Genomic DNA, 21,915 nt, shown 5'->3' on the forward strand with positions numbered 1-21,915 from the left:
TACACTCTTGTGCTCGAACACTGTCCAGCAACAGAACACCGATCGGGTTCAGATCAGGGAGGCCGTCTCACTGTCGTTGCCCACATGTGTGTTGACGTCCCCTAGCAGACAAGGGAGTCCCCAGTCGGAGCATCATCCAGTACCACTCCGAGGGACTCCAAGAAGGCTGGGTCCGTTCACATTTCAGAAAGAAGACAGACTTCACTATGTTAAAAAAAAAAAAACAACAACTTTGAAATACAACATTAAAATACAACATTATATAAGGGCATCTTCACCTCTGGGCCAAACACACTGAGTGAGTTTTATTGACTATATTTTATTGATTATTATTAACACAAAGCCTGCAATAAACTGTGACGGCCCCCTTGTTCTCAACTTTCAAAATAACTCATTTTTCAAGCAATGGGGCAAAGAGGAACAGAACTAGTTGGGCCAACTTAAACAATTGCTTGCGTTAGCAGAGTTACTGTTCCTCCATCAACAGGTCACTCCACCTTGTCATGTGACCTCCCCACCTCCCCCCTTAAGCCCCCTGCCTTTGTGCCGCGCTCAGCGCCTTTCTCAGCCGCCTCGGCCTCACGACTCTCGGCACGAGCGCGGGGGAAGCGGAAGTGACATGTCTGAGAGTAGATCAGAGTGGACGCCGTGACGCGGCTCAGCCTCTGACTGACGGCGCCGACCCGGCGCAGCAAGTGGGGGGTTGAAGCGGCGTCCCATCCACTGGCGTCCTGTCCCATCACGTCATGGTCGCCTTCGCTGTTGACGTCGGTTTCTCTGTGTGCGTGTGTGTGTGTGTACGTGTGCGTGTGTGTGTACGTGTGTGTGTGTGCGTGTACTGTCTTTTCACCTGGTCCACGTGCTCACGTACAGCGTGCTTCACATCTGTGTCCTTGTTTCTTCTTTTTCCTCCTCCTTTTCTCTCTCTCTCTCTCTCTTTCTCTCTATCCCCACTTTTACTTCTTCTTCTCTCTGTGTTGGATGATAAGGCGAGTCCCGGGGCGCCGGAGGATGACGGCAAGCTGTCGGTAGGTCCTGTCCGATTGACGGTCTTTGTTGCCCTGCTTCTGTGTGTGTGTTGTGTCCCTGTTTCCTGTGCCCCCCACCACCGTCTCAACCGCCCAGCGCGACCAGTGTTTCTCCCCTGCCATGCTGTGGCCTCCTCCAGACCCGTCCATCGTTTATCTCCGATCCTCAGCCCTGCTCCAACCGCGCTGAGAAACACTCCTTCTGTCCCCTGTCTCATCTTTTTTTTTCTTTTTTTTTGCAACGGCTACCTTTAAGTTCATGGCATGCCAAGGACGGCTGAGCAAGCTGCATGCTACGGTGACTTTATAATGCTTGTATACTTTTTTTTTTTTTTTTTTTGTTTAAAGAAAGCAGCAAGTTTTCTGGAGATCCCACCCAGTTGATGCTGGGTAGGAAAAAAAAAGACAAGAATCTTCATATCATATACAAAACTTCCCATAGCTCTTCACACCCATACTTGGGTGTGGGAATTAGCACCTGGTGCCATCTGTGCCTACGCATCACCAACGTTCGGCCGACCGGAAGGGGAGGGGAGAGAGGCAGGCGGGCTCAGCTCCCTAACAGCTTGCAGTCGCTGCATGAATTCCCCTCAGCTCTGGTCTGGACGCCAGCCGCCGGAGTCACCTTGGCCAGGCCTCAACGCTGCTGATCACTCAGAACCGAAGCCCTGCCTGACTGTTGCCTTCACAGGTTCCACTCGGGGGGTTTCCTGCAAAAGCGGCGGGACTTGCAGGAACCAAACGGTTACAGTTTAAAAAATTGTGCTATGAATGTCCCCATCCATTATTTGTATTTTTTCTCTAGTTATTCTTTCTTTGGAAAAAGCCACCGGTTGTTCCCGATGTTTCACTGACACCTGCTCTCTGCTCTCGCAGGCCCGGCCCAGGCTTCAGAGGGGCGGCAGCTCTGCCTCCCTGCACAACAGCCTGATGAGGAACAGCATTTTCCAGCTGATGATTCACACACTGGACCCGTTAAGTGAAGGTAATGGCAACTAACTGAACAGTGTCAGTGGTGGAGTCCCCGTCTCTGAAGTCTCTTGTGTTGAAATGTCCTCTGCAGCAGCCCAGTTCAATTCCGCTTTTCTAAAACTCGAATTTCTTACGGATGCAAATTCGGAAAATACAAACACGGAAACGCTTTGGCTGGTCAAAGACAACTACAGGCTACTACATACATATTTAGTTATAAATTAGTTATTTCCTGTGTTTTAAGAATTTCATTCATGTTTGTACCAAAGCTTTTAATAATTATAGAACCTATATTCCTCTACAAGTTTACAGTTGTTTACAGATATGAATAACAAAGCAGAAAATGCATGTCAGCTTCATATGCAGCTAAAAAAAAAAATTCAATTAAACTTGTTGGACCTATTTGCTAAAATGTGAAAAGCTAAATTATGTTCAAGTGATTATGCTAATAAGCTGAGGGAGACGCTATGTTTCCCGCCTTTTTTTTTCAGCAAATGGCAGAACATCACCCACACAAATCAACTGTAATGAGGATGAATTCCTTATTTTCTTACCCTTTAGCTTTTCAAAAGTCTTGCAAATGTCAGAATCACTTGAGCCACAAGACCCTTTTCTTCAACTAAAACAGTGTCCAGTTTGATTGCATTATATCAGCTCTCCGGAGTGACTGCACATTCCTTGAAAGCCAAACCAGAAGTGGGGTTCGTCAGCTCAGTGAAGACTTATAAGCCACAACAGACCTAACAGACCCTCAAAGTTCCCATTAACGTGCATCATAGCTCTTATTTTTTTTCTTCCTTACACTGAATCACACTGCGTCTCATCAGCGAGCGTGAGCACATCGCAGTGATTAGAATGTAAGTCACTGCAAACTGGGGACAACAGGGCCGTGCGTATGAGCGGTTTGTGCTGATGGTTGTCTCTTCAGGAGCAGCTCTGGTGGATGTACAGCTAGTCTGATGCAGTAGATGATGATTCATACCTTTTTAATATTTAAAGCGCTGCTGTTTTCCTTTTGCTTGGGTACAGTAGAAATTCATGTGGAAACTCGCAAACGGTTAAAAACAAATTCTGTCCCGCTCTCCGTTTTCATTTTCAATAAATTATTTTACATTGTACACACCAAAAAACACATTTATTCCAAGTGATGATGTCACACGTTCATTATCAATTAATGACTGTCTCCTCATGAAGGACTATTTTGTTGGTGGATGGAGACGCTCCCTCGGAGCAGGCTGCTTGTCCTTGTGCACTCTCAGGCTCTAAGTGGATTTCAGCAGGGCGGAGTCGGAGCTGGCACGACTCCGTCCATACATTTTTGATGGCTAGCTCTCAAAATAAAAGTCCTGTTTGCTTCCTGATCTGAAGAGAAGTTGTTGTTCTGCCGCTGCCCAGAACTGGTTTCCTCTGGAGTTGAGGGCTGAAACTCATGCTTTATGTTGCGTTTTTCCATTGCTTAAACACTGTTTACATCCTTTGTTTTTGAACCTTCCTCCCACAATATTTGATGTATATTGTGGCTTAAAAACTGTAAATAGAAAAAAACCCAGTTCACATTTGTAGGTGCCTGTCTGAGAGTGTTTGGATGTGTGTGGGGCGTCTGTGTTTGTCTCTTGAATAAATAGTTTGGCATTTTTTGAGGAAGACATTCTTTATTGTTGTCTTAATAATAACTAGTTACAAAGATTGATATCACTCACATAATTTACCTAAAAATTGGTGGTTCAAGGCAAGCTTTCCTTTTAGCTTAGCACTTGATGCTAAACTGAAACAACACTTAATGCTAAAGTAATATGGAATTTCCAGAGGTACTGTATAATAAGATTTATCCAGATGCTAGGTGTTGAAGGTGTTAAAATAAATTCCTGGAGCAGTTAACAGGTAGCTTATTGTATGTCTCAAATATGGCCTACTGGCAAACTACATTCGTTGTTTAGCGACAAGCAGCTTTTGTCAAAACAGGACTGTGCTGATTGTAAAAACACCTTGATAAATTCCCTAATAAGCATCTTAGCAGCAAATTAAATCATCAAGATGTTAGAACAAGAGTTTGTGCTTTATTTATCCTAAGCTAAACATTCATTCATGTTCCTCTAAGCTAAACAGTTGAATAAAAAAAGTGATATCAAACTTTGTACTTTGTCCAAAAATGTCAAATTATTTTAGTTGAAAAGGTTTTTCCAGCTTTTCTCCATTTGGAGTAACCCCTGCTGATGCTTGAATTGTGGCCTGTGTCACCGTGAAATATCACCTGGATTTATCTCTTTTTCCTTTTCTGTCTTCCTGTCTCTGTTTTTCTCTCTACTGTCCCCTCAGAATTTGCTGACTCTGGTGAGTTACTCTAATTTCTGTATCCCCACCCCTCTCCCCCGCCGAACTCCCCAAGTAAAAGAACCCAAATCTGTCTGTTCTCATTCCAACAGCCTGGAGACGTTTGCTGTATTGTATGTCAACTCTGTAGTGTCCATCCTCCTATAGACTCTTCAGATATCTCATTCTCTCCTGTGGATGTATCCCTCCTGGATTACAAAAACACCCTCCTGTAACCATTTTCTGCATTGTTTCCTCCCTACATTGTCCCCTGAACCTCTCTCTCCTCCTTTGACCTCCTTTCAGTTTTAGCTTTGTCTTATTAAGGCTCTCTGGGGCAAACAGAAGCCCAGTCGGAGCAATTTGTTTTCATTTCCCATCTGGATGGTCCTCTAACTCCTGCTTTGTGAAGGCCTGCCTATTACTAACCATAACGATGAACCACGTGCAGTTCTTTTCACTTGTGCCGAGTGTATGGATTTGTTCATTGCGCAGCGAAGACCTCTTTTTGTTATGTTTTTTTCAGGGCTCACAGTCAATAATCTGTGCTCAGACGTTCTAAAATTAGTCTCCCTTCAAAGCCCACAATCAGCTTTTCCCACCAAACTGTTACCAATGTCGAGATACAATAAATGTGCGGGAAGAGAACAAAAACATTTTGCACTTTAATTTTTATTTTTTTTTTTACTTTATTCCTAATGCCCACCAGTTTAATAAAAGATCTCTAATCCTGCATGTTTCTTGCTGGAACGCTACCCGCTGTCGTCATTTCCAGATATTTTGTGCCGGTCGGAGGCTTCAAACAATATCACTTAGGAGCGGCATCAAATATTGAACTGCAGAGAGAAATGGGGAGTTATATGAGGGCAGAGTGGCTTTCACCGTCCAGCAGCCAAAAAAAACAACATTCAGGATTCAGGCTGCAGGAGGCTGAGTTCTCCACATGAGCAGCTCACTCATTCTACTGATCAGGTTAACAGAATGTAGAACTCAAAGCGTCATTGCTGCACTGTTAGGTAGCACAGCACTGTGAAAAATAAATAAAATAGAATAAAAATGGCGGCTCACGCAGGTGACCTTATCAAGGTCGTTGCTTTGCTGATGCAAGCTGGGAAAAAAAAATTGCTTGTGACGCCACCGCTTGACATTGCGGGTCATTTTTATGGAGGCTGTCAACGTCAACGCTGAGCCTGGGAAGGACAGGGTCACTGGGGGCGGGGGGGCGGGGGGGGTCAGCTGGTGAGGCGTGACAGAGGGCTGGACTTATCATGCCAACACGGAATGGACATGAGCCAAATGAGCCAGAGAAAGAAAGTAAAGAAAGTAAAGAAAATGAAATCTGACTTTGACTTTTGACTTTTTTGAAACCCCCACCCAGCCAGCCAGCGCTCCACACACCCCCTCACCAACAGCCTTCCCCCAGCCGTCCCGCCTGCGTGGCAACCCGGGGCAACCCGGGAACTGATTGATCATGCAGGTCAATAATGTTCTCTCGTCACCGACCTCCAATCTGCCCCGCAATCGAAATATATTTTTCCATGAATGCAGATGGAGTGGATCGACATTCAGCCGCACGGCATTCCTCGCCGCCGTCGATGGAGCGCCGTTATTGCGTCACGTTGAGAGAACTGAATTCCTCGGAAGATTAGCGCGACAAAGCCACCAATGTGTCGACGGTTGCGTCTTTTTACATCTTTTTTTTTAAATACGAAAGTTAAATGGGCTTCCCTCGGCGTGAAGCTGGTTCTTTTAAAGCTTCCATGTCCGACCACTTTCACATCTTTATTTGTCAGGAGAGAAGCTTTTAATTGATTTAATTATCTTCCCAAAACTTAGACATTTAATAAGAAAACATATTTAGGCATCTGTTCACAGCCATTTGCAAAAATATTTGGTTTTAACATCCTGCTAAAAGTGATGAAAACAGGACTGCAAAACAAGGAAGGAGCCACGGTCTGGCTGGAGGTGCTACAGTAATCCTGGGAGACTTGCCAGTGCCCATTGTGACATCACAACAGGCTCATTTGTGAAAGGATAAGCAAGCTAAAAAGCAAAGGGTAGACTACTCTCATTTCTTGGGAGCTGACTGACAAATATTATTACTTGAACACTCCTATTAAGGGAAAACCTTATTAAAGGCTGCCCCCTTTTCAAATGAAATAATTATTGATTTGCTTTAGATATTTTTGTTTGTTTCAGAGGAAACCATCATTGAGTTGTAGTTACATTTTCGTCAGAGTGGCTCCAGTGTTTTATAACTGTGACAAGTAAACCTATTAACCCATCATTCTTCAAACCACGCACGCACGCACGCACGCACGCACACACACACACACACACACACACACACACAGAGGGAGACAGCCCGCAGTACAGTATGCACCAGGCGGGTGAAGGAATCAATGTTAAAAGCCTTTTGGCTTCAGCACAGGCTGTGAATTTTCCCGACTCCCCATCCCCCTACATAGAACACACACACACACATAGACACACACACACAAGCACACACACACACACACACACACACACACTCACAATCTGTGGTTAGTGGTTTAGAGGTCATGCCACAAGGACAAGAGGGCCCCTGGTAAACACCAGCACGCATCCCTCTCTCTGCCTGCAGAGGGCGAACAGCAGAGCAGAGAACACGGGGGCTAATTTGCCCTCTGCGCCGCCTTGCACTTCACCCAGAACTCGGCCCATCCTCCCGGCCGTGGGCACTTTCCTGGAAGTGCGGTCACTCCGCGTTGCTGGTGCTCCCATCTCATTAGTTTGTGCTCTTAGAGCAGCTGGAGGGATGTCCTAATTCAATCAAAGCACACGAGTGAATGAACACCCAGTTTTGTCCAGTTTTGATGAAACTCACCCTCGTCCACGCTGTCGTTTGCGGGCTAGCATTAGCTCCCTGTTTTACCGCCTCTTTACTCTCCCCAAGAGTTGCTGATTAGCTCCGGTCACATTCTGATACGCTGAACGCACTGTTGCAGTGTTTCTTTTGCAGATAAATATGTAGCGTTCAACAAGTTTCATTCCACTATTTCTGAAACTACAGACCAGTCGGATTTGCTTCATCTGCCTCATGCAACACCTACTGAACAGTTGAGCCCCGTATTTTCAGCCACTGCACGGACGCCGCGGCCAAAAAAAACACAGTTGTGCTGCACAACAAGTCCAAAGCCTCACGTCATTAGTTTTTAGTGCGGAGTCAGCTTCAAGCTGCGAGCCTTCTGGTGCCTCGTCTTTATGTTCAGTCGTTCACCGTCCGCTTTTTGAATCTCCGGCTAATTCATCGGGCAGATGTGCTGACCGTCTAATCGTGGTGGCAACCAAGAACTGCCACAGTCAGGAAATCAAATTAATTGTTTTGGGGGGTGGGTGGGTGGGTGGTTCATTGTGGGAATAAAACGCCAACTCATCAAACCTTTGAGCGAGTGTGCAGAGGAGAGGAGGACTCATCTTTCTGTTGTTGTTGCTGCATGTTGACCCAGTAAAACCTGACTTCTTCTTCTTCTTCTTCTTCTTCTTCTTCTTCTTCTTCTTCTTCTTCTTCTTCTTCTTCCTCTTCTTCTTCTTCTTCTTCTGTTTTATTATTATTATTATTATCAATCCACCCACCACCTCTAAATCTTCTCTGACAGCCATAAAAAGGTTCTTTAACTCCCCCAGTGTTTCTGTCTTGCTCTCCAACCCTTCGCTCCCGCTGTGTTTTGCACTTGAGCAGGGGCGCCTCTGAGAGACGCCCTCGTGCGGCCCTGTGTGAGTGTCCGTGCGGGTGTGTGGTGCAGATGGGAAGCGGACGAGCCTGCGTGTCCTTGCTTTTGTGTCATGTTCACTCTTTTTTCCTTTTTCTCTGTGTGTCCGTCGCCTTACCCCCTGTCCTTTTTTTGCTGTGACATTGTAGAGCTTGGAACTTATGGGAAACTAAAATATTATCACTCAATGACTGAGGAAGGTAAGCCCCGAAAGTTTTCACTACTCAATTATTTGAGTCAGCTTCGCCCTTTTGATTTTCCTCCATTGCTCGCTATCATAAAACAGCACCTCCACGCCTTTCTTTGACTTTTTTCTTAAATTATTATTTAGTTTGGTTTGCTTCAGTCATTCTTTTTTTTTAAGTATGAGAACCTCTCAGAGATTTCACTGACATAAGTGCAAATCATGGTGGTCATGCCATTGGTGTTCATTTAATTGTTTTATTCTCATTTTTCATGACACTTTTATTTTTTTTTTCTCACAAAATTTGTGTGTTACTGTGTCTGCTGTTTTTAATGAACTTGCACATCCACGACGAAATGTTTCTCAGAAACTGATTAGTTGCAGCCATTTGTTGTCTTTTATACGGGACATGTGTTGATTGTATATTAAAAGGAAAAACTCACAGGCTACAACGCAGGAACACACGGCGCCAAAGCAAGAGCCTTTACTTTCTGTGTGCGCATTGTTTTTTGTTCTGTGTAAATGCAAAACACTTCTCGCAAGCCTGAGAGCTCACTTGGAGGTTCTACCGGCAGCTCACGCGTGCGCGCGCGCACACACATACACACACACACACACACACACACACACACACACACACACACACACTTTAAGATACTTGTTATTTGTCAACGGGAGATGACTCATCCGCCGGCCGGTTGCATAACAGGCAGAGCTGACAGGGAGAACGAGCAGCTGTGTCAGGGCCACTACTGGGAAGGGTTGGTTCAACTTAAATTGCTTAAATGTGATGCAAATTGGACATTTGCACATTAAATGGACGTCCCAAGGAAATATTTGTTCTTTTCCCACCTACATTTTAAGAGTTAGTCCTGTTTTTCTTTCTTGTGCTTTACAAGAATTGGCTCTTTTCTTCTTCTCTCACCTGTGTTTGAATTTCTTGCAACTACAAAGAAGAAACCACACACCAAAATACAGCCATGTTAACCAGTTGCTAAAGCTAACCAGGTTGTACTCGTTTCAATCCTTTCATTTAGACTCAGTGCAATCTGTGGCAACGTGACCACCACTGGTCTCCCTTTACATGTTAAAATTAGCTGAAGTCTGCATCATTAGCCTGGCAGATTGCTAACACAGATGCAATAAAAATGTTTTTTCTTTGGTATGTTTTTTTATTTAGTTTGTATCACTTTTTCTGAATTAACAAGAGAGTTAAAAAAGTGTAGGATGCAGAAGCAGGAAGTGAACCCAACTTGCCCCAGATGTTTTTTAAAAACACGAAACAAAAAAAAAACGTTGTGTCCGCTCACACAGCTCAAATTTTCCGTTTGAAAAACCTCCCGTAGCGTGCACAACAGATTTTCATCTCACATTCCTGCATTCGCTACAAATTAACACGCAAGTGCACAGTCACTGGCTGTGTGTGGCCAACCGGCTGTGACCGTCGCACCAGGCGGGGGAACGTGTGACGGTAGCGCGTGAAGAAACGGACAGTACGTGTGAGCGTGCCTCTTTGTGTGCAAGGGAGAGATGGCGAGGTGACGAAAAGACAAAGTGGGAGGAAAAGACGGCTCAAAAGAAAGAGGGAAGTGGAGATTGACGGGAAAATGTCGGGGAAGGGGAACTTTTTTTTGCAAAAGGTCACAGATGGCGTCGGCTCGGATCAGACGGCGTTTGAATTAAGCACGTCAGACCCCCTGTTTATGTAAAGGAGGCCGGGAGGATCATTATTGATTGGCTAAATTGCAGAAGGGCAAAAAAAAAAAAAAACTGACACGCACATGAAGTTGGTGAAGTCAGGAGGCGGGAGTCATGGGAAGGCGTGGCCACACGCACTGGGCGTTGGCTGGGTGACCTCAGAGCGGGTGTCGGACTGTTGCTGTTTATGTAAGTGGTGAGGTCTGCTGTGGTGGATCAGCGGCATGTTCAGTTCAGTCCAGTGTGTTGCAGGTGCAGTGATGTTTTCACCGCATTAAACATGACTGACCCGTCGTTATCAGTCAGTGTTTATGGAACCTGACAAATGGCAAGAGGACCTTTGATCTCTCTTTGTTGTTAGCATTTTTTATTTCCAATTGTTGAAGCTTTCGGCTCTTTTGTGAGCTTCTTGCCTCTCTAAAACCAAAGGGGATCTTCATTTTGACCTCCAGAGGGCAGAGCTTGCCTCCATCCTGGACTTTGCAGGATCATCAGTAAATGATATGCATCATTGTGTTAAAGGACGTTTTGAGTGGCAGTTTTTAGCGTGCACCCCCTACCTCCGATATATTGGCCTGTAGGAGCAGGAGGGTGGTGGGGCATAAATCAATACCAAAGGAGCTCCAGTCCACAGGGTGGCGGCCTTTTGTGGCGTCCTGCTTGACCTCTACGGCTGTTTTTCTCTTTCAGGTAAATTCCGAGAGAAGGCGTCCATCCTGCACAAGATTGCAAAAAAGAAATGCCAAGTGGAGGACAGTGAGAAGGCCAATGGGGTGGCTAGCCGCTCAGGTAAAAAAAACTTTGGAAAAAGATCAAAGCGACGCCACACCCATTTTAGGTGGTATTTCCTAAAATATAACAAAATCAACTCGAATAATTGGCCATAGAAGTAGCAAAGTTTCATCACTGACGCAGAGCCAAGAGACAACAGCTACTGCAGTCATGAGAAATTGCAAGAAACCTAACAGAACACTTCCTGGCCTCAGCTTGGTTTGGTGTTAATTACAAAGCTAAAAAGCAAACAGCTGTTAGCCAGCTTTGGAAAGCATCTAGGCATACAGCACAGTATGTCTTTTGCCCAAAGTATAGGCAAAAGGTAAACAGTAAACAGGAAGTTGGCCAGAACTCAACCGAAAACACTCAACCGAAAACACTCAACCAAAAACACTCAACCGAAAACACTCAACACAGAATAGAAATCAATAAGAAGTTGATTTATGTTCTCATGTGCTAAGCTAATGTAGAGGGAGTAAAGAAACCATGCTTTTGCTTTATATGTAAGTGTTACATGAATAAGTCAGTGGATTAAAAGGAAATTAAACAGTTAATGGAACATATACAATATTGCACGTACCCTTCAAGCAGTGTTTAAATAAGTGGCTGTCAATGAAGTACGCGTGTGTGTGTGTGTGTGTGTGTGTGTGTGTGTGTGTGTGTGTGTGTGTGTGTGTGTGTGTGTGTGTGTGTGTGTGTGTGTGTGTGTGTTTTCATCACTTCAAACGGCAGGACACCAAACAGGGAGACATGAACACTTTGATGGCTACAGCAACATCAGGACGGCAGAATCAAAGAAGCCGACGTGTTCATTAACGCAGAGGCATTATGCTAACTGTGAAACATTAGCACATTAGCATCCTGATCAAAAAGCGCAACTGGTAGCTTTCATGCCGCATCGCTTCCTTTCAGGCTTACAGTCAGTGTCAAATAGGAAACGCGAAGTTGGCTCAGTCTCCCGCTGGAGAGCAGTTGTCATCAACTTGATAACGAAAGCTTCCTTAGAAGAGCTTCTTCTGCAGAGACCCCAGACTCCCTCTCCTGCACACTGGTCGACAGGCTCTCAACTTCTCCACCTGCTCTTTCCAGATAAGAACCTGCCCAACAGCTCCAGCGTGGAGGTGGAGGTGACTCCACCCATGAACGGAACGGCAGGACAGGAAGGGGAAACGGTAAGAACAGAAAAATAATCCCGCAGTTGACCATGAGGTGGCGACAAAACTGCGAATGGGATATCTCGGCTTCAGGAAGCACTCGTGAATATTTCATCCATCTGCTGCGTGTCTGTGTTACGCCTCGAGCGTGATTGATGCGAAGGTTACGGCCACCGCGGCACAGGTCACCGCCGCCGCTGCTTTCCCAGCATGCACTCTGAGGGCGAGCTCCTCCATCTTCAGCCACAACTGCCAAAGACCCGCCCCTCCCCACTGAGTGCTGTAATCACACTCCTCGCAAGCCCACTGCTGCTCACTGCTGGGTGCAGCCAGCACGCACACACACACACACACACACACACACACACACACACACACACACACACACACACGCACACACATGCATGCACGTACACACGCAGGCACTCACCTCCAGCACAGTCTGTGGTGAACATCCAGACGCCGAGGTTTTAATGACGCTGGCAGATGGAAGAGGCAACCAGCCAGCCCAGCAGACGTTTTGGGGTCACACGGTGACAAGTTAAGTTTTGGTCTTTGTTTCTCCCGTGTCGGAGAAGTCATGTTCCGGGCTTCAAGGTCGATGTGTGTCAGTCACAGCAGCCACTCCTCCTACGGATCCCAGGATCCCCAAGCTGCACCTCCAAGTCTCTCGAAGGCTTCTGGAGAGGCCTGAGAAGAAGTTTTTTATTGTCTTTGTAGGTAGCAGCAAAGTTTAGTATTTGATCAGTTGATCTGACGACAGGAAACAAAACAACCAGCCAAAGCAAGACCCACTGCTTCCTGTGGAAAAGAAAAGGCTGCACGCCGAGTTCTTTCAGCAGAGGCGTCTGTCTCGAGTTAAGAAGTCTAGTTTTTTATCCATGTAATCAATTTTTCATTGTACAGACTTATTTTGTTTTATTTATATTTGATTGTTTTCATATCAGTTCTGTGTCTGTATTTTGTTTTTAAATTTAAGAAGTTATTATCGTAAATCAAATTTCTTTCTTTCTTTCTTAAATAGTGGAAGAAAAAAATATCTGAAACTGAAATAATATCTCCATCACAGGCTCTAAAATCATTATTATGCAGACTGTGTTTAAAGCTATGACATTTTTTTTTTTGTCTTACTAATTATTCCGGATTTAAACCTCAGCCATCTCTGGTTCTCATCCTGAGTCTTCAGCGTAGCTCCACGTCTCTGTGTGACATCTATGATCTATAAATATCATTGTGGAGCCGCACGGCAAGCTTTGGAAGACAAGCCCAGCACATTGATCCATCCTGCTGCATCAAACTCCTCCTCCTCAGATTGATCTCTTCCCTCTCCAGCTAATAATAGCCTTTCCTGATGAGACTGATGATGATGCTGCTGCTGCTGCTGCTCGAGCGGCAAAAACAGATTATTTTTCTTATACCTCCAAAAAGTTTGGAGAAAACTTCAAATAATTTCAGGCGGTGAGTCACAGAATCAGGAAGCTTGGCGCTGCGCACAAGCTTTGCCAACTGCTATTTTTAAAGGTTCCCACAATGCCGTCTGTGTCAGTGGGATGTAGTTCCCACCTTTGCATAATGCCGGGCGCACGGTACGCTAATTGTTTGACGCCACGGCAACCAGGCAACGGGGAAGAGAAAAATACGACGGAGGTCAAATTTAAATCTGCAGCACATTTTCCCCCGCGCCAGCTCCAGAGAACTGTCATATCCTGCAGGAATGTAACGCTCCGTTTGTCATCAAAAGCTCAACTGGGGATAATTTTCTAACACATCCAGGCGGTGACTCATGGCAACTTGTCAGATTTATTTTACTGTAGCGCACATTTGGAATATTTTAAGGTATCCTAAATCCCCTTGAATAACATCTTTAAGCACATCCTGTGCGATGGCAGTCTGTGACTCATGACTTGCTGGTGTACACTGGAAGCGGAAAGGGGAGGCTTTTAATTTAAAATTACATTTAGAAACATATTTTTTTGGAAGAACTCAATGCCCAGCTGATAAATCCAAGCAGGAAAAGCTTCATGGTGGAAGCTTGGAGGTGTCCGGAACAACGTTTTTCAAGACGAACAAAGATAAACGATGACCAATGAAAATCCAAACCAAACATTTCTATCCAACAGATTTAAATCAAACTTTTAATCTCAATTGTCATAGAGTCTTTCGGTCTCATTCAGTGCAATGGCACACGATTTAATACAACATTTTGTTGCCATTAGGAAATGTTATCCTTGACTACTGTGCTGCTCACCTCAAGTTCTCTAGTAAAAAACTAAAAAGAAACTCCAGAATTTCTATAACAATTACGCATTACCCAACTGCTGTGTCTCTCACATGTGAATATGGGCGCTATAGAGCAGCAGTGTCACCCTAACCCTGACCGCGCCCACACACCAGCACCATGGTGGTTTAGTAAAAAGTCGGCAGTGTTGCCCGACTGAGACGCCACAGGGCAGGAAGTGGCCCCTGAGGGAGTGGCATTTCGGTGGCCGTCTGAGCAGAGGGGGCGCCCGGCTCAGTGGGGGGGGGTCCTTCATCACACACTCATCACAGAGGGGAGTGGTCACAAGCGCTGTTGCTGCTGCTGCTGCTGCTGCTGCGGCAGCCAGTGCAGCTTCCTGGAAGTGCCGGCAGCAGAGATTTCCTCGTTGCCGTCAGCAACTGACGGTCACCTGGCACAGCCGTCTGGGTGCTGAGGGGAAGGAAGAAGGAAGGGCAGGGAGGAGGGAAGGAAGTAGGGAAAGGAGGAAAGAGGGATGAAGGAAGGAAGGAAGGAAAGAGGAATGGAAGGAGGGAAGGAAAGAGGGGGGAAAGGAGTAGGAAAGGAAAGAGGGAAGATAGAAGGGAGGGGAAGGAGGAGGGAAAGGACGAAAGAGGAAAGGATGGATGGCAGCGAGGCCTCTCTGTCTGGCCACGCTGCCATTGCCACGGTTACCAGCCGATGGTCGTCAGCGCTTGGCCGCTGCAGGCTGGGCGGGCAGGCAGGGTGAGCGTCACGTGACTGGCTGCGGCAGCATCGGCAGCATCGGCAGCCAGCTGTGCAGGATTAAAGCTTCCCTCCGGACGAGCTGAGCCGCTGGGGAGAGAGGAGGATGATTCTCATCTCCTCGGCACCGCCGGCTGTCTGTGGCGCGCTGGCCGCTCTGACAGTGACCTCTAACAGCCACGGGTGCGATGTGCACGTGCCGATCTGTCGTACGCACTCCTCCACCCACCTTCCCAGCAGCCCGTGTGGCCGTGAACCCCCCTACCAAACTTCCGGGGTCCAATATTCCAGCAGCCCATTCATTTCAATGGAGTTGCTCACCCAGTGGAAAAAAAAGTTAGTGGCTTCCTTGTTACTTCTGCATTAAGCAGCCCCATAGAGCATGGAGCAGTGTTGTCACTTCCCATCATGCCTCTGTAGCTCATGTGATGCAACAGGACGCATCAGCCAATCAGAATGAGCTGAGATGCCGTGACATAACGTTGGGAACAAACTTTTCTGGCGAGGTTTTGGCCTTTGTAATTTTTTTTGAAATATTAAAGATCCAAGACTTAAAAATCTACAATGGAAAGATTTATTATGAACGGTGTTTCAGGTCACAGTAAGATGTTTATTCTTGCAAAGGGAAACAGGCTTTTTGGGCCGTATTTGGTTTTTGGTGCCCACTGGGAAAAAATTGGCGATGGTGACAACATCTGCAAGCTGGAACCTCCGTCCGAGCGCTAACGTGGCTGTACCCCCCCCCCCCCCCCCCCCTGGCAGGCCGAGGAAGAGGAAGAGGAGGACCAGCCTCTCAGCCTGTCCTGGCCCGAGTCCGGCCGCAAGCGCTTAACTTACCTCCTCATCATCCCCATCGTCCTGCCACTGTGGCTCACGCTGCCCGATGTCAGGAAACAGGTACGTTGGACAGCAGGGACGACAATGATGATGTCCCAGGATGTCCACAGTTTGGGACTGAGTTTGATTTCCTGTTTTTCCTCTTCTTCTCCGGCAGTCGTCGGCGAAGTTCTTTCCACTCACATTCGTGGGTGCCATCTGCTGGATCGCCTGCTTCTCCTACCTGATGGTGTGGTGGGCTCACCAGGTACATTGACTCCACAGGACTCCCTGCTGTAAAAAAAAAACAAACAAAAAAAACATTTGGAAATTCTTAAAATGTCTGCTCTCCATCTATTTTCTACCACTGTTTATCCTGCACTCAATGTCAAGCGGGTGCTTCAGCCTTTCCCAGCTGTCTCCTACAAGTGAAATTTAAGTTTACTGGCTTGAACCAGTATTGCAGGGCCACGTATAGATAAAAACAAAAAACAGACAGCAATTCTCACTCAAGTTAAACATATTCTCTGAGGAACAGAGTAAGAGAAAGTTGTCACGCCCCCGCCATTTTCTGTGTAGAATAATAAAAATATAAACCGTGTTCTAGAATCCTCTCTGTCGACAATCGTCTTATTTAACAGCCCGAGTTGTTGTCGCTTCGCGAGCATCACAAGGGAGTTAAAAATAGCTGGAATAAGAAAAGATTAGGGTTTTATTTACTCCTCGGCTTAGTTTTTTTTCCCTTCTTCTTCTCCTTCCTCCCTTTTATTTCAGGTTGGAGAGACCTTTGGGATTACGGAGGAGATTATGGGCCTGACTATATTAGCAGCTGGAACCTCCATCCCCGACCTCATCACCAGTGTCATTGTGGCACGCAAGGGGCTGGGCGACATGGCCGTCTCCAGCTCAGTGGGCTCCAACATCTTTGACATCACTGTCGGGTATGGCTGATTAAAACCAGTGTAGTGATATTACGCTGGGATTTTAAGGTTTTAAAGCTACCAAAAAAGCATATAAAATCTTAACTTTGCACCTGTCAATCTAACTTGGAAACTATATAGACTTGAAGAATAGCAGGGATTCCCTTGTAGCGGCTGCAGTGTAACCTTATGGGGCAACTGCAACTTTAGAGTGGCTTCACCTGGAAGTCTTCAATCTTGCCTCCTGCAGTCTGAGGTTGTCAGTGTCGCATTCAGAAACATTACGGAAATGTTTTCCGGGAGTGAAGTCTTACAGTACAATAATACAATTTATTCTGATGAATAAGAAGTTTGGTACAAAATCAGATGGAGGGAATAACATGGTGCAAGCAGGAACTAAACCTGACCAGAGCACACAGTTTATGCCACGATACTATGCGTGCTTGCTAGCAGTTAGCCACATTGTTTGTCACTTGTTTAATCTAAAGGGGGTAAAGGATCAGTCCACAGAACATCAAGGCCTATTGAAACAAATGAGAGCAGACTGCCATCTAATGTAGCGAAGGAGGACATACATGGCAGTGCAACCACCGGAATGTCAGTAGCTGTGTTTTCATGACCCCTAGAATTTTGCAAAACCTAAATATCGCAATAAAGAACTGGTAATGGAAACACCTAAACTTTGAAAAACCTCTCAAATATCGCTGGAAGGTTTTTATGCTCTCATGAGTTGGTTTTTCAGACGCATCGATATAGAGGTATACCGCAAATGTGTCATGGAAACACTTTTTTTGCATTTACACTTCACCAGACGTGACGTACAGGGTCACGCAACCAGTTCTCTTCAAGTGAAAATGGTGCATTATGTTTGGACGGAGGAGGAGACAGAATATTTTTTTTTATAAGTAATCAAAGAGAAAAATATAACAACCATTCCTGACAGCAAATAACATTGAAATGCAGATTTATCCCAAAGTGTTTTGTACCTCCATCCTCCTCAATGTAGGGTCTCGCAGGACGAGATTTTACGAGAATTATTACGGTGTATGCGTTTCACACCATTCAATGGAAACACCTTGCAATATCGCTTTTATTTTGCGAAAAAGTGCAGTGGAAACGCAGCTTGTGATCACAGTGACAGTGGAGATTCAGTTCAGTGAAAGGAGTCCTATTATGAAAAACTGACTTTTTCCAGCTCTTTAAAATGTCATTTAGCGACCTATGCCAACGAGTTGCATATTTCTAGCTGTTACTTCAGCATTAACAGTGTTGCAGTGCTAAAACAAGCCATTTGGATTTCACACAACTTTCTACTAGAAGGTGAGCAGATGATCGTTCTAGACGCTTAGGCGAGGCATCACTGCCTCCTCACCCTGAGAGCTAGTTGCTAGTTGTATTGTTCACCCCTAGTTAGCGCTAGCATTGAGTGGATAGGGAGTCGCTTAAGTCAAGGCGGAGTCAGAGATAGATAGCAGGTAGGGGAGGGGGAAGAGAGCCTCTTCAGACTGAGTGACAGAAATGGTTGTTTTGTGAGGCCTATGCAAATCAAACAAGGAGTTTTTTGAATCTTGTTTTATTGTTGGATGTGGACCACAAAAATGGATTAATTTCATCTGGAAATGGCCATAACAGGGCCCCTTAAAGAGCCCAACTCCAGGCATTCCCTCAATCCATGACTCTATGACTCAAGTCATGACTCAACATTTCTCTTCTTTTTACGACCAAATATGAAATGACTGAAAATAAACGTTAAATCCGCCCAAATGATGTAACATTGTCGAGTCTTGTTGACGGCGCACCACACAACGTAACTCGTGTTTGTGTCTGCAGGCTGCCCTTCCCGTGGCTCCTGTGGACGTTGCTCAACGGGCTGAGTCCCGTGCAGGTCAGCTCCAATGGCCTCTTCTGTGCCATCGTGCTCCTCTTCCTCATGCTCCTCTTCGTCATCATCTCCATCGCCGCCTGCAAGTGGCGCATGAGCAAGCTGCTGGGCTTCATCATGTTCATGCTGTACTTCGTCTTCCTGGTGGTCAGCGTCATGCTGGAGGACAAGGTCATCAAGTGCCCCGTGACCATCTGAGAAGACGCCTATGACCACCGGGGGCGCTCCCTCTTTTTCTCACCAAGTCACCGACCACAAGCACCAAACCGTACGGCCATCCTTCCTTGCCGTCATCGCCCCCTGTTGACCCTCGTGATCCTTTTACCCAGGAGCAGCAGAAGTGCTGGACAGACGAGAGACAAACTCTGGCTTGGTTTAAGTTTAAGCCTGACCTGAGTGGATTTTTTTATTCATTTATTTATTCATTTATTTATTTATTTTTTACTGTTCATAGTTTAAGCCTGCAGTTGAGGAAGGCGTGCAAGAGTCGCTTCAGTTCGAAGCGTTATGCAGGCTGTTAGCATCGCGAGCGCAGCCTGATTCAACGTGGGTAAGTTGAAGACAAGGCAAAGTGGCTGAAATGTGTGTTTTGAACCACGTGCTTTGGTCAAACTGTGTGGATGGGGATGTCTTAGTTAAAGACTCTTCAGTTGGACAATGCACGCAGGCAATGAGGGACAAAACAAGAAGAAAGAAAGGAAAAATGCTCTTTCAAACTTTACTTCTTTACTTGTAAACTCATAATGTGCGCAGTTTCTGGTCAGATCCTCCCCGTGCTTCACGCTGGATGTCATCTCTTACCACTGAATGTCACCTCAGAGGCTTCTTCTTCTTTATCATTGTTTTTCATTTGAATAGAAATAATAGAGGTAGCTGCACTGTAGCAGTATTAGCAAACGTAGGGTCAACTTGACAATCTGCCATAGTTTTCCTTTGCCACTATAACCATTCTGAATGCTCAGAAACCTGTCACGCTTCACACAACAAAGATATCGAGACCAACTTGCTAACGTTTAGTCTCTTGGAGGAAAGAAAATTGCTATCTTTCAATTTTCTTCACTGGTTGCGGAGGGATAGAATAGAAAAAAAAAACGAAAACAAAAAAAAACCGACATGAGCACCGTAAGCTCGTTAAAGCTCCACGATGACGTGGATGCCAAAATAAAACATTACTGGAAAAGAATTTAACAGTGTTTAAGCGTCATGGTTGCGTTAGATTAGTCGATGTGTCGTTCACTTTGTCTGCAGTAGAACTGAGCTTAAACCACCGGCTAGTCCCACCCCTAGGTTAATACTTCCAACTGCATGTAAAGTAAAAGTAACAAATATAAAAACGACAACAATAATAGTAACAATAATAGACCAATCAGATTTTTTTTTTTTTTTTTAAAAAAAGAAAAGTTGTACACCAACATTTTTTTTTTATAACTGATGCAAACCACCGCTCGGACTCTGTGTAGGAAAAAAAAACAACAACATAACATTTACGATATCTATCCAACTCGTGCAATTTTTTTTTTATCCAATCAAAGGTGCTTTGTGTGCATGTGTGCAGTCCTTGCATCGGAAGTCATTGCCACAGCAACAGCAACAACACCACCTCGCCCTTGTGTTCATTGATGACTTATGCGACCAGTATTTTGGCAGGAAAATGCTCACTAATCTTCATTTTTATACCGAAATCCACAATCCCAGCCTCTCTGTAAACTACACAGAATGTGGAAATCACAAAGTAAACAGCAATATAGTGTGTGCGCAATTGTGTGTGTGCGTGTATGTGTGTGTGTGTGTGTGTGTGTGTGTGTGTGTATGTATGTGTGTTGTCGTCAAGAAACCCCACCCCATCCCCACTCCCACCACCCCCACCCGCCCCCACCCATGCGTCTGTCCTTGAGAAAAAGGGGCAGGGTGTCTGCGCCTCGACCCCCATGTTAGCTCCTGCTTTACCTCAACACTCAGCCTCTGTACAGCAGCAGCGTGGACGTGGGAGAATTCACTGTAAAATAATGGTACATAGATTCTCTGAGACTGTAAGAGAGCAGCGCATGCTGGGAAAATGCTATGGGCTGGTTACCCATCTACTGTACAGCTTTGACCCACTATATATGTGCTCACTATATATGCATCTGTATGGATCCACCATGATAAAGGTTTAGCTTGATGAAAAAACAACAGCTGTTTATTGAAAGAGATTTTTTTTTTTATTACTTTATTTTTCTTTCTTATGGTTAGTTTGCTCATTTAACCAAGACTCATGGTGCGCCCCCCCCACACCCCCCACACCCCCCCACCCCCACCCCATCATCCCATGAGCTCACATTACATTTTTAGCATGTCTTTAGAAGCTGCCAGGTCTCTAATTGGATGGATACTGACAGAATGTTTTTTGATTTGTTCTTTTTTTTTTTTAAATCAGGAAAGAAAGTAGCGATGTTAAATTGTTTTGTGTGGACCAATCTCATGTTACCTAGGTTAACGTTTCAAAAAATATCCATTATAGGCTGCTATGATGATTATCCCTGGTTAGAATCCCTGGGTAGAATGGAAAGCAAGATACGGAAAAACAACAACGAAAAGTCCAGAAGCTAACGGTGTTTAGCACATTACAGAATAGCTTACCTTAGATAAAGGAAAACAGTTGGCGGTGGAGCACAGACAGAACATTCTTGCACTGTACATGTTTTTATTATTTTCTTGGTGTTACTGTACGATTTATTTAAGGTGTACATATATACAGATACAAATTAACCATATAATCTCTATGTGTAAAATGTCTCCCTATGTAAAAAACTAAAAGTATATAATATAATAAAGATTCAAATATGCATCCATGTGTCAACTTGTTTTATGCACAGAGATGCACATCTCTTCGATCATTGTCTGCTCAGAAAAGATTTTCTTCATTCCAAAAAAATCCTTTTTGCCTTTTTCCACTGAAAATGTTTACGTTTGTGAGAATTATAGGGGATAGATGCTGAGCTAATAAAATCTCTGTCTGCATACTTGCACCTAGAATTTATCTAATAACCTATTTTGCAAATCTGAAGATGAGGTGCCTGAGAAGGAATTATTACTATGGAGGTCATATGACCCCAAATATCCACAAACCAAATGAAGCAGCTCAGGCTAGAGTTTGGTCGGTTTTATTCACTGAATTCTTACAGGATGACCATACCCTGTGATTGTCTTTACCTTTATAATATATTATGAATGTTCTCACGTTTAGAATAATAAATACTTGAACTAAGTTGTAGTACTCGTTCAAATCAATGACTCGGTACTGTTGAAATATGTATAAAATCTGCCCATCCGTTCTTAAGAGGTTTCAAGTGCCCTCCTGAATAAGTTGTGGAATCTGTCGCCCTCGTGTGTCCAACCTGGCGTACTGCAAAAAGGTGACTCAGCGCTTAATTCCAAGTTACTAAAAACAACAAAAATTTCC

At 45.0% G+C, this 21,915-nt stretch overlaps 1 protein-coding gene across 10 annotated transcripts in view; it reads left to right on the top strand.

Annotated features, from left to right (window-relative positions):
• The window catches only part of LOC142894177 (sodium/potassium/calcium exchanger 2-like), a 37,900-nt gene extending 16,602 nt beyond the window's left edge, over positions 1-21,298 (top strand). The window contains exons 3-12 of one of the 10 annotated variants that reach the window (XM_076035384.1): positions 990-1,028; positions 1,905-2,013; positions 4,317-4,331; positions 8,212-8,262; positions 10,635-10,733; positions 11,808-11,890; positions 15,618-15,752; positions 15,850-15,939; positions 16,446-16,612; positions 18,422-21,298. In XM_076035384.1, the coding sequence (XP_075891499.1) occupies positions 990-1,028; positions 1,905-2,013; positions 4,317-4,331; positions 8,212-8,262; positions 10,635-10,733; positions 11,808-11,890; positions 15,618-15,752; positions 15,850-15,939; positions 16,446-16,612; positions 18,422-18,671 (1,038 nt within the window). In that variant the 3' untranslated portion in view covers positions 18,672-21,298. Of the gene's footprint in view, positions 1-979; positions 1,029-1,904; positions 2,014-4,316; positions 4,332-8,211; positions 8,263-10,634; positions 10,734-11,807; positions 11,891-15,613; positions 15,753-15,849; positions 15,940-16,445; positions 16,613-18,421 lie in introns of all 10 variants that reach the window. The other 9 variants (XM_076035377.1, XM_076035376.1, XM_076035374.1 and 6 more) reach the window with 9 other exon arrangements.
• Positions 21,299-21,915: the final 617 nt, after the last annotated feature.

Source organism: Nelusetta ayraudi, unplaced genomic scaffold (assembly GCF_046127955.1).
Source record: "Nelusetta ayraudi isolate G7.1 ecotype Tasmania unplaced genomic scaffold, CSIRO-AGI_Nayr_v1 ptg000042l, whole genome shotgun sequence".
Taxonomy (NCBI): domain Eukaryota; kingdom Metazoa; phylum Chordata; class Actinopteri; order Tetraodontiformes; family Monacanthidae; genus Nelusetta; species Nelusetta ayraudi.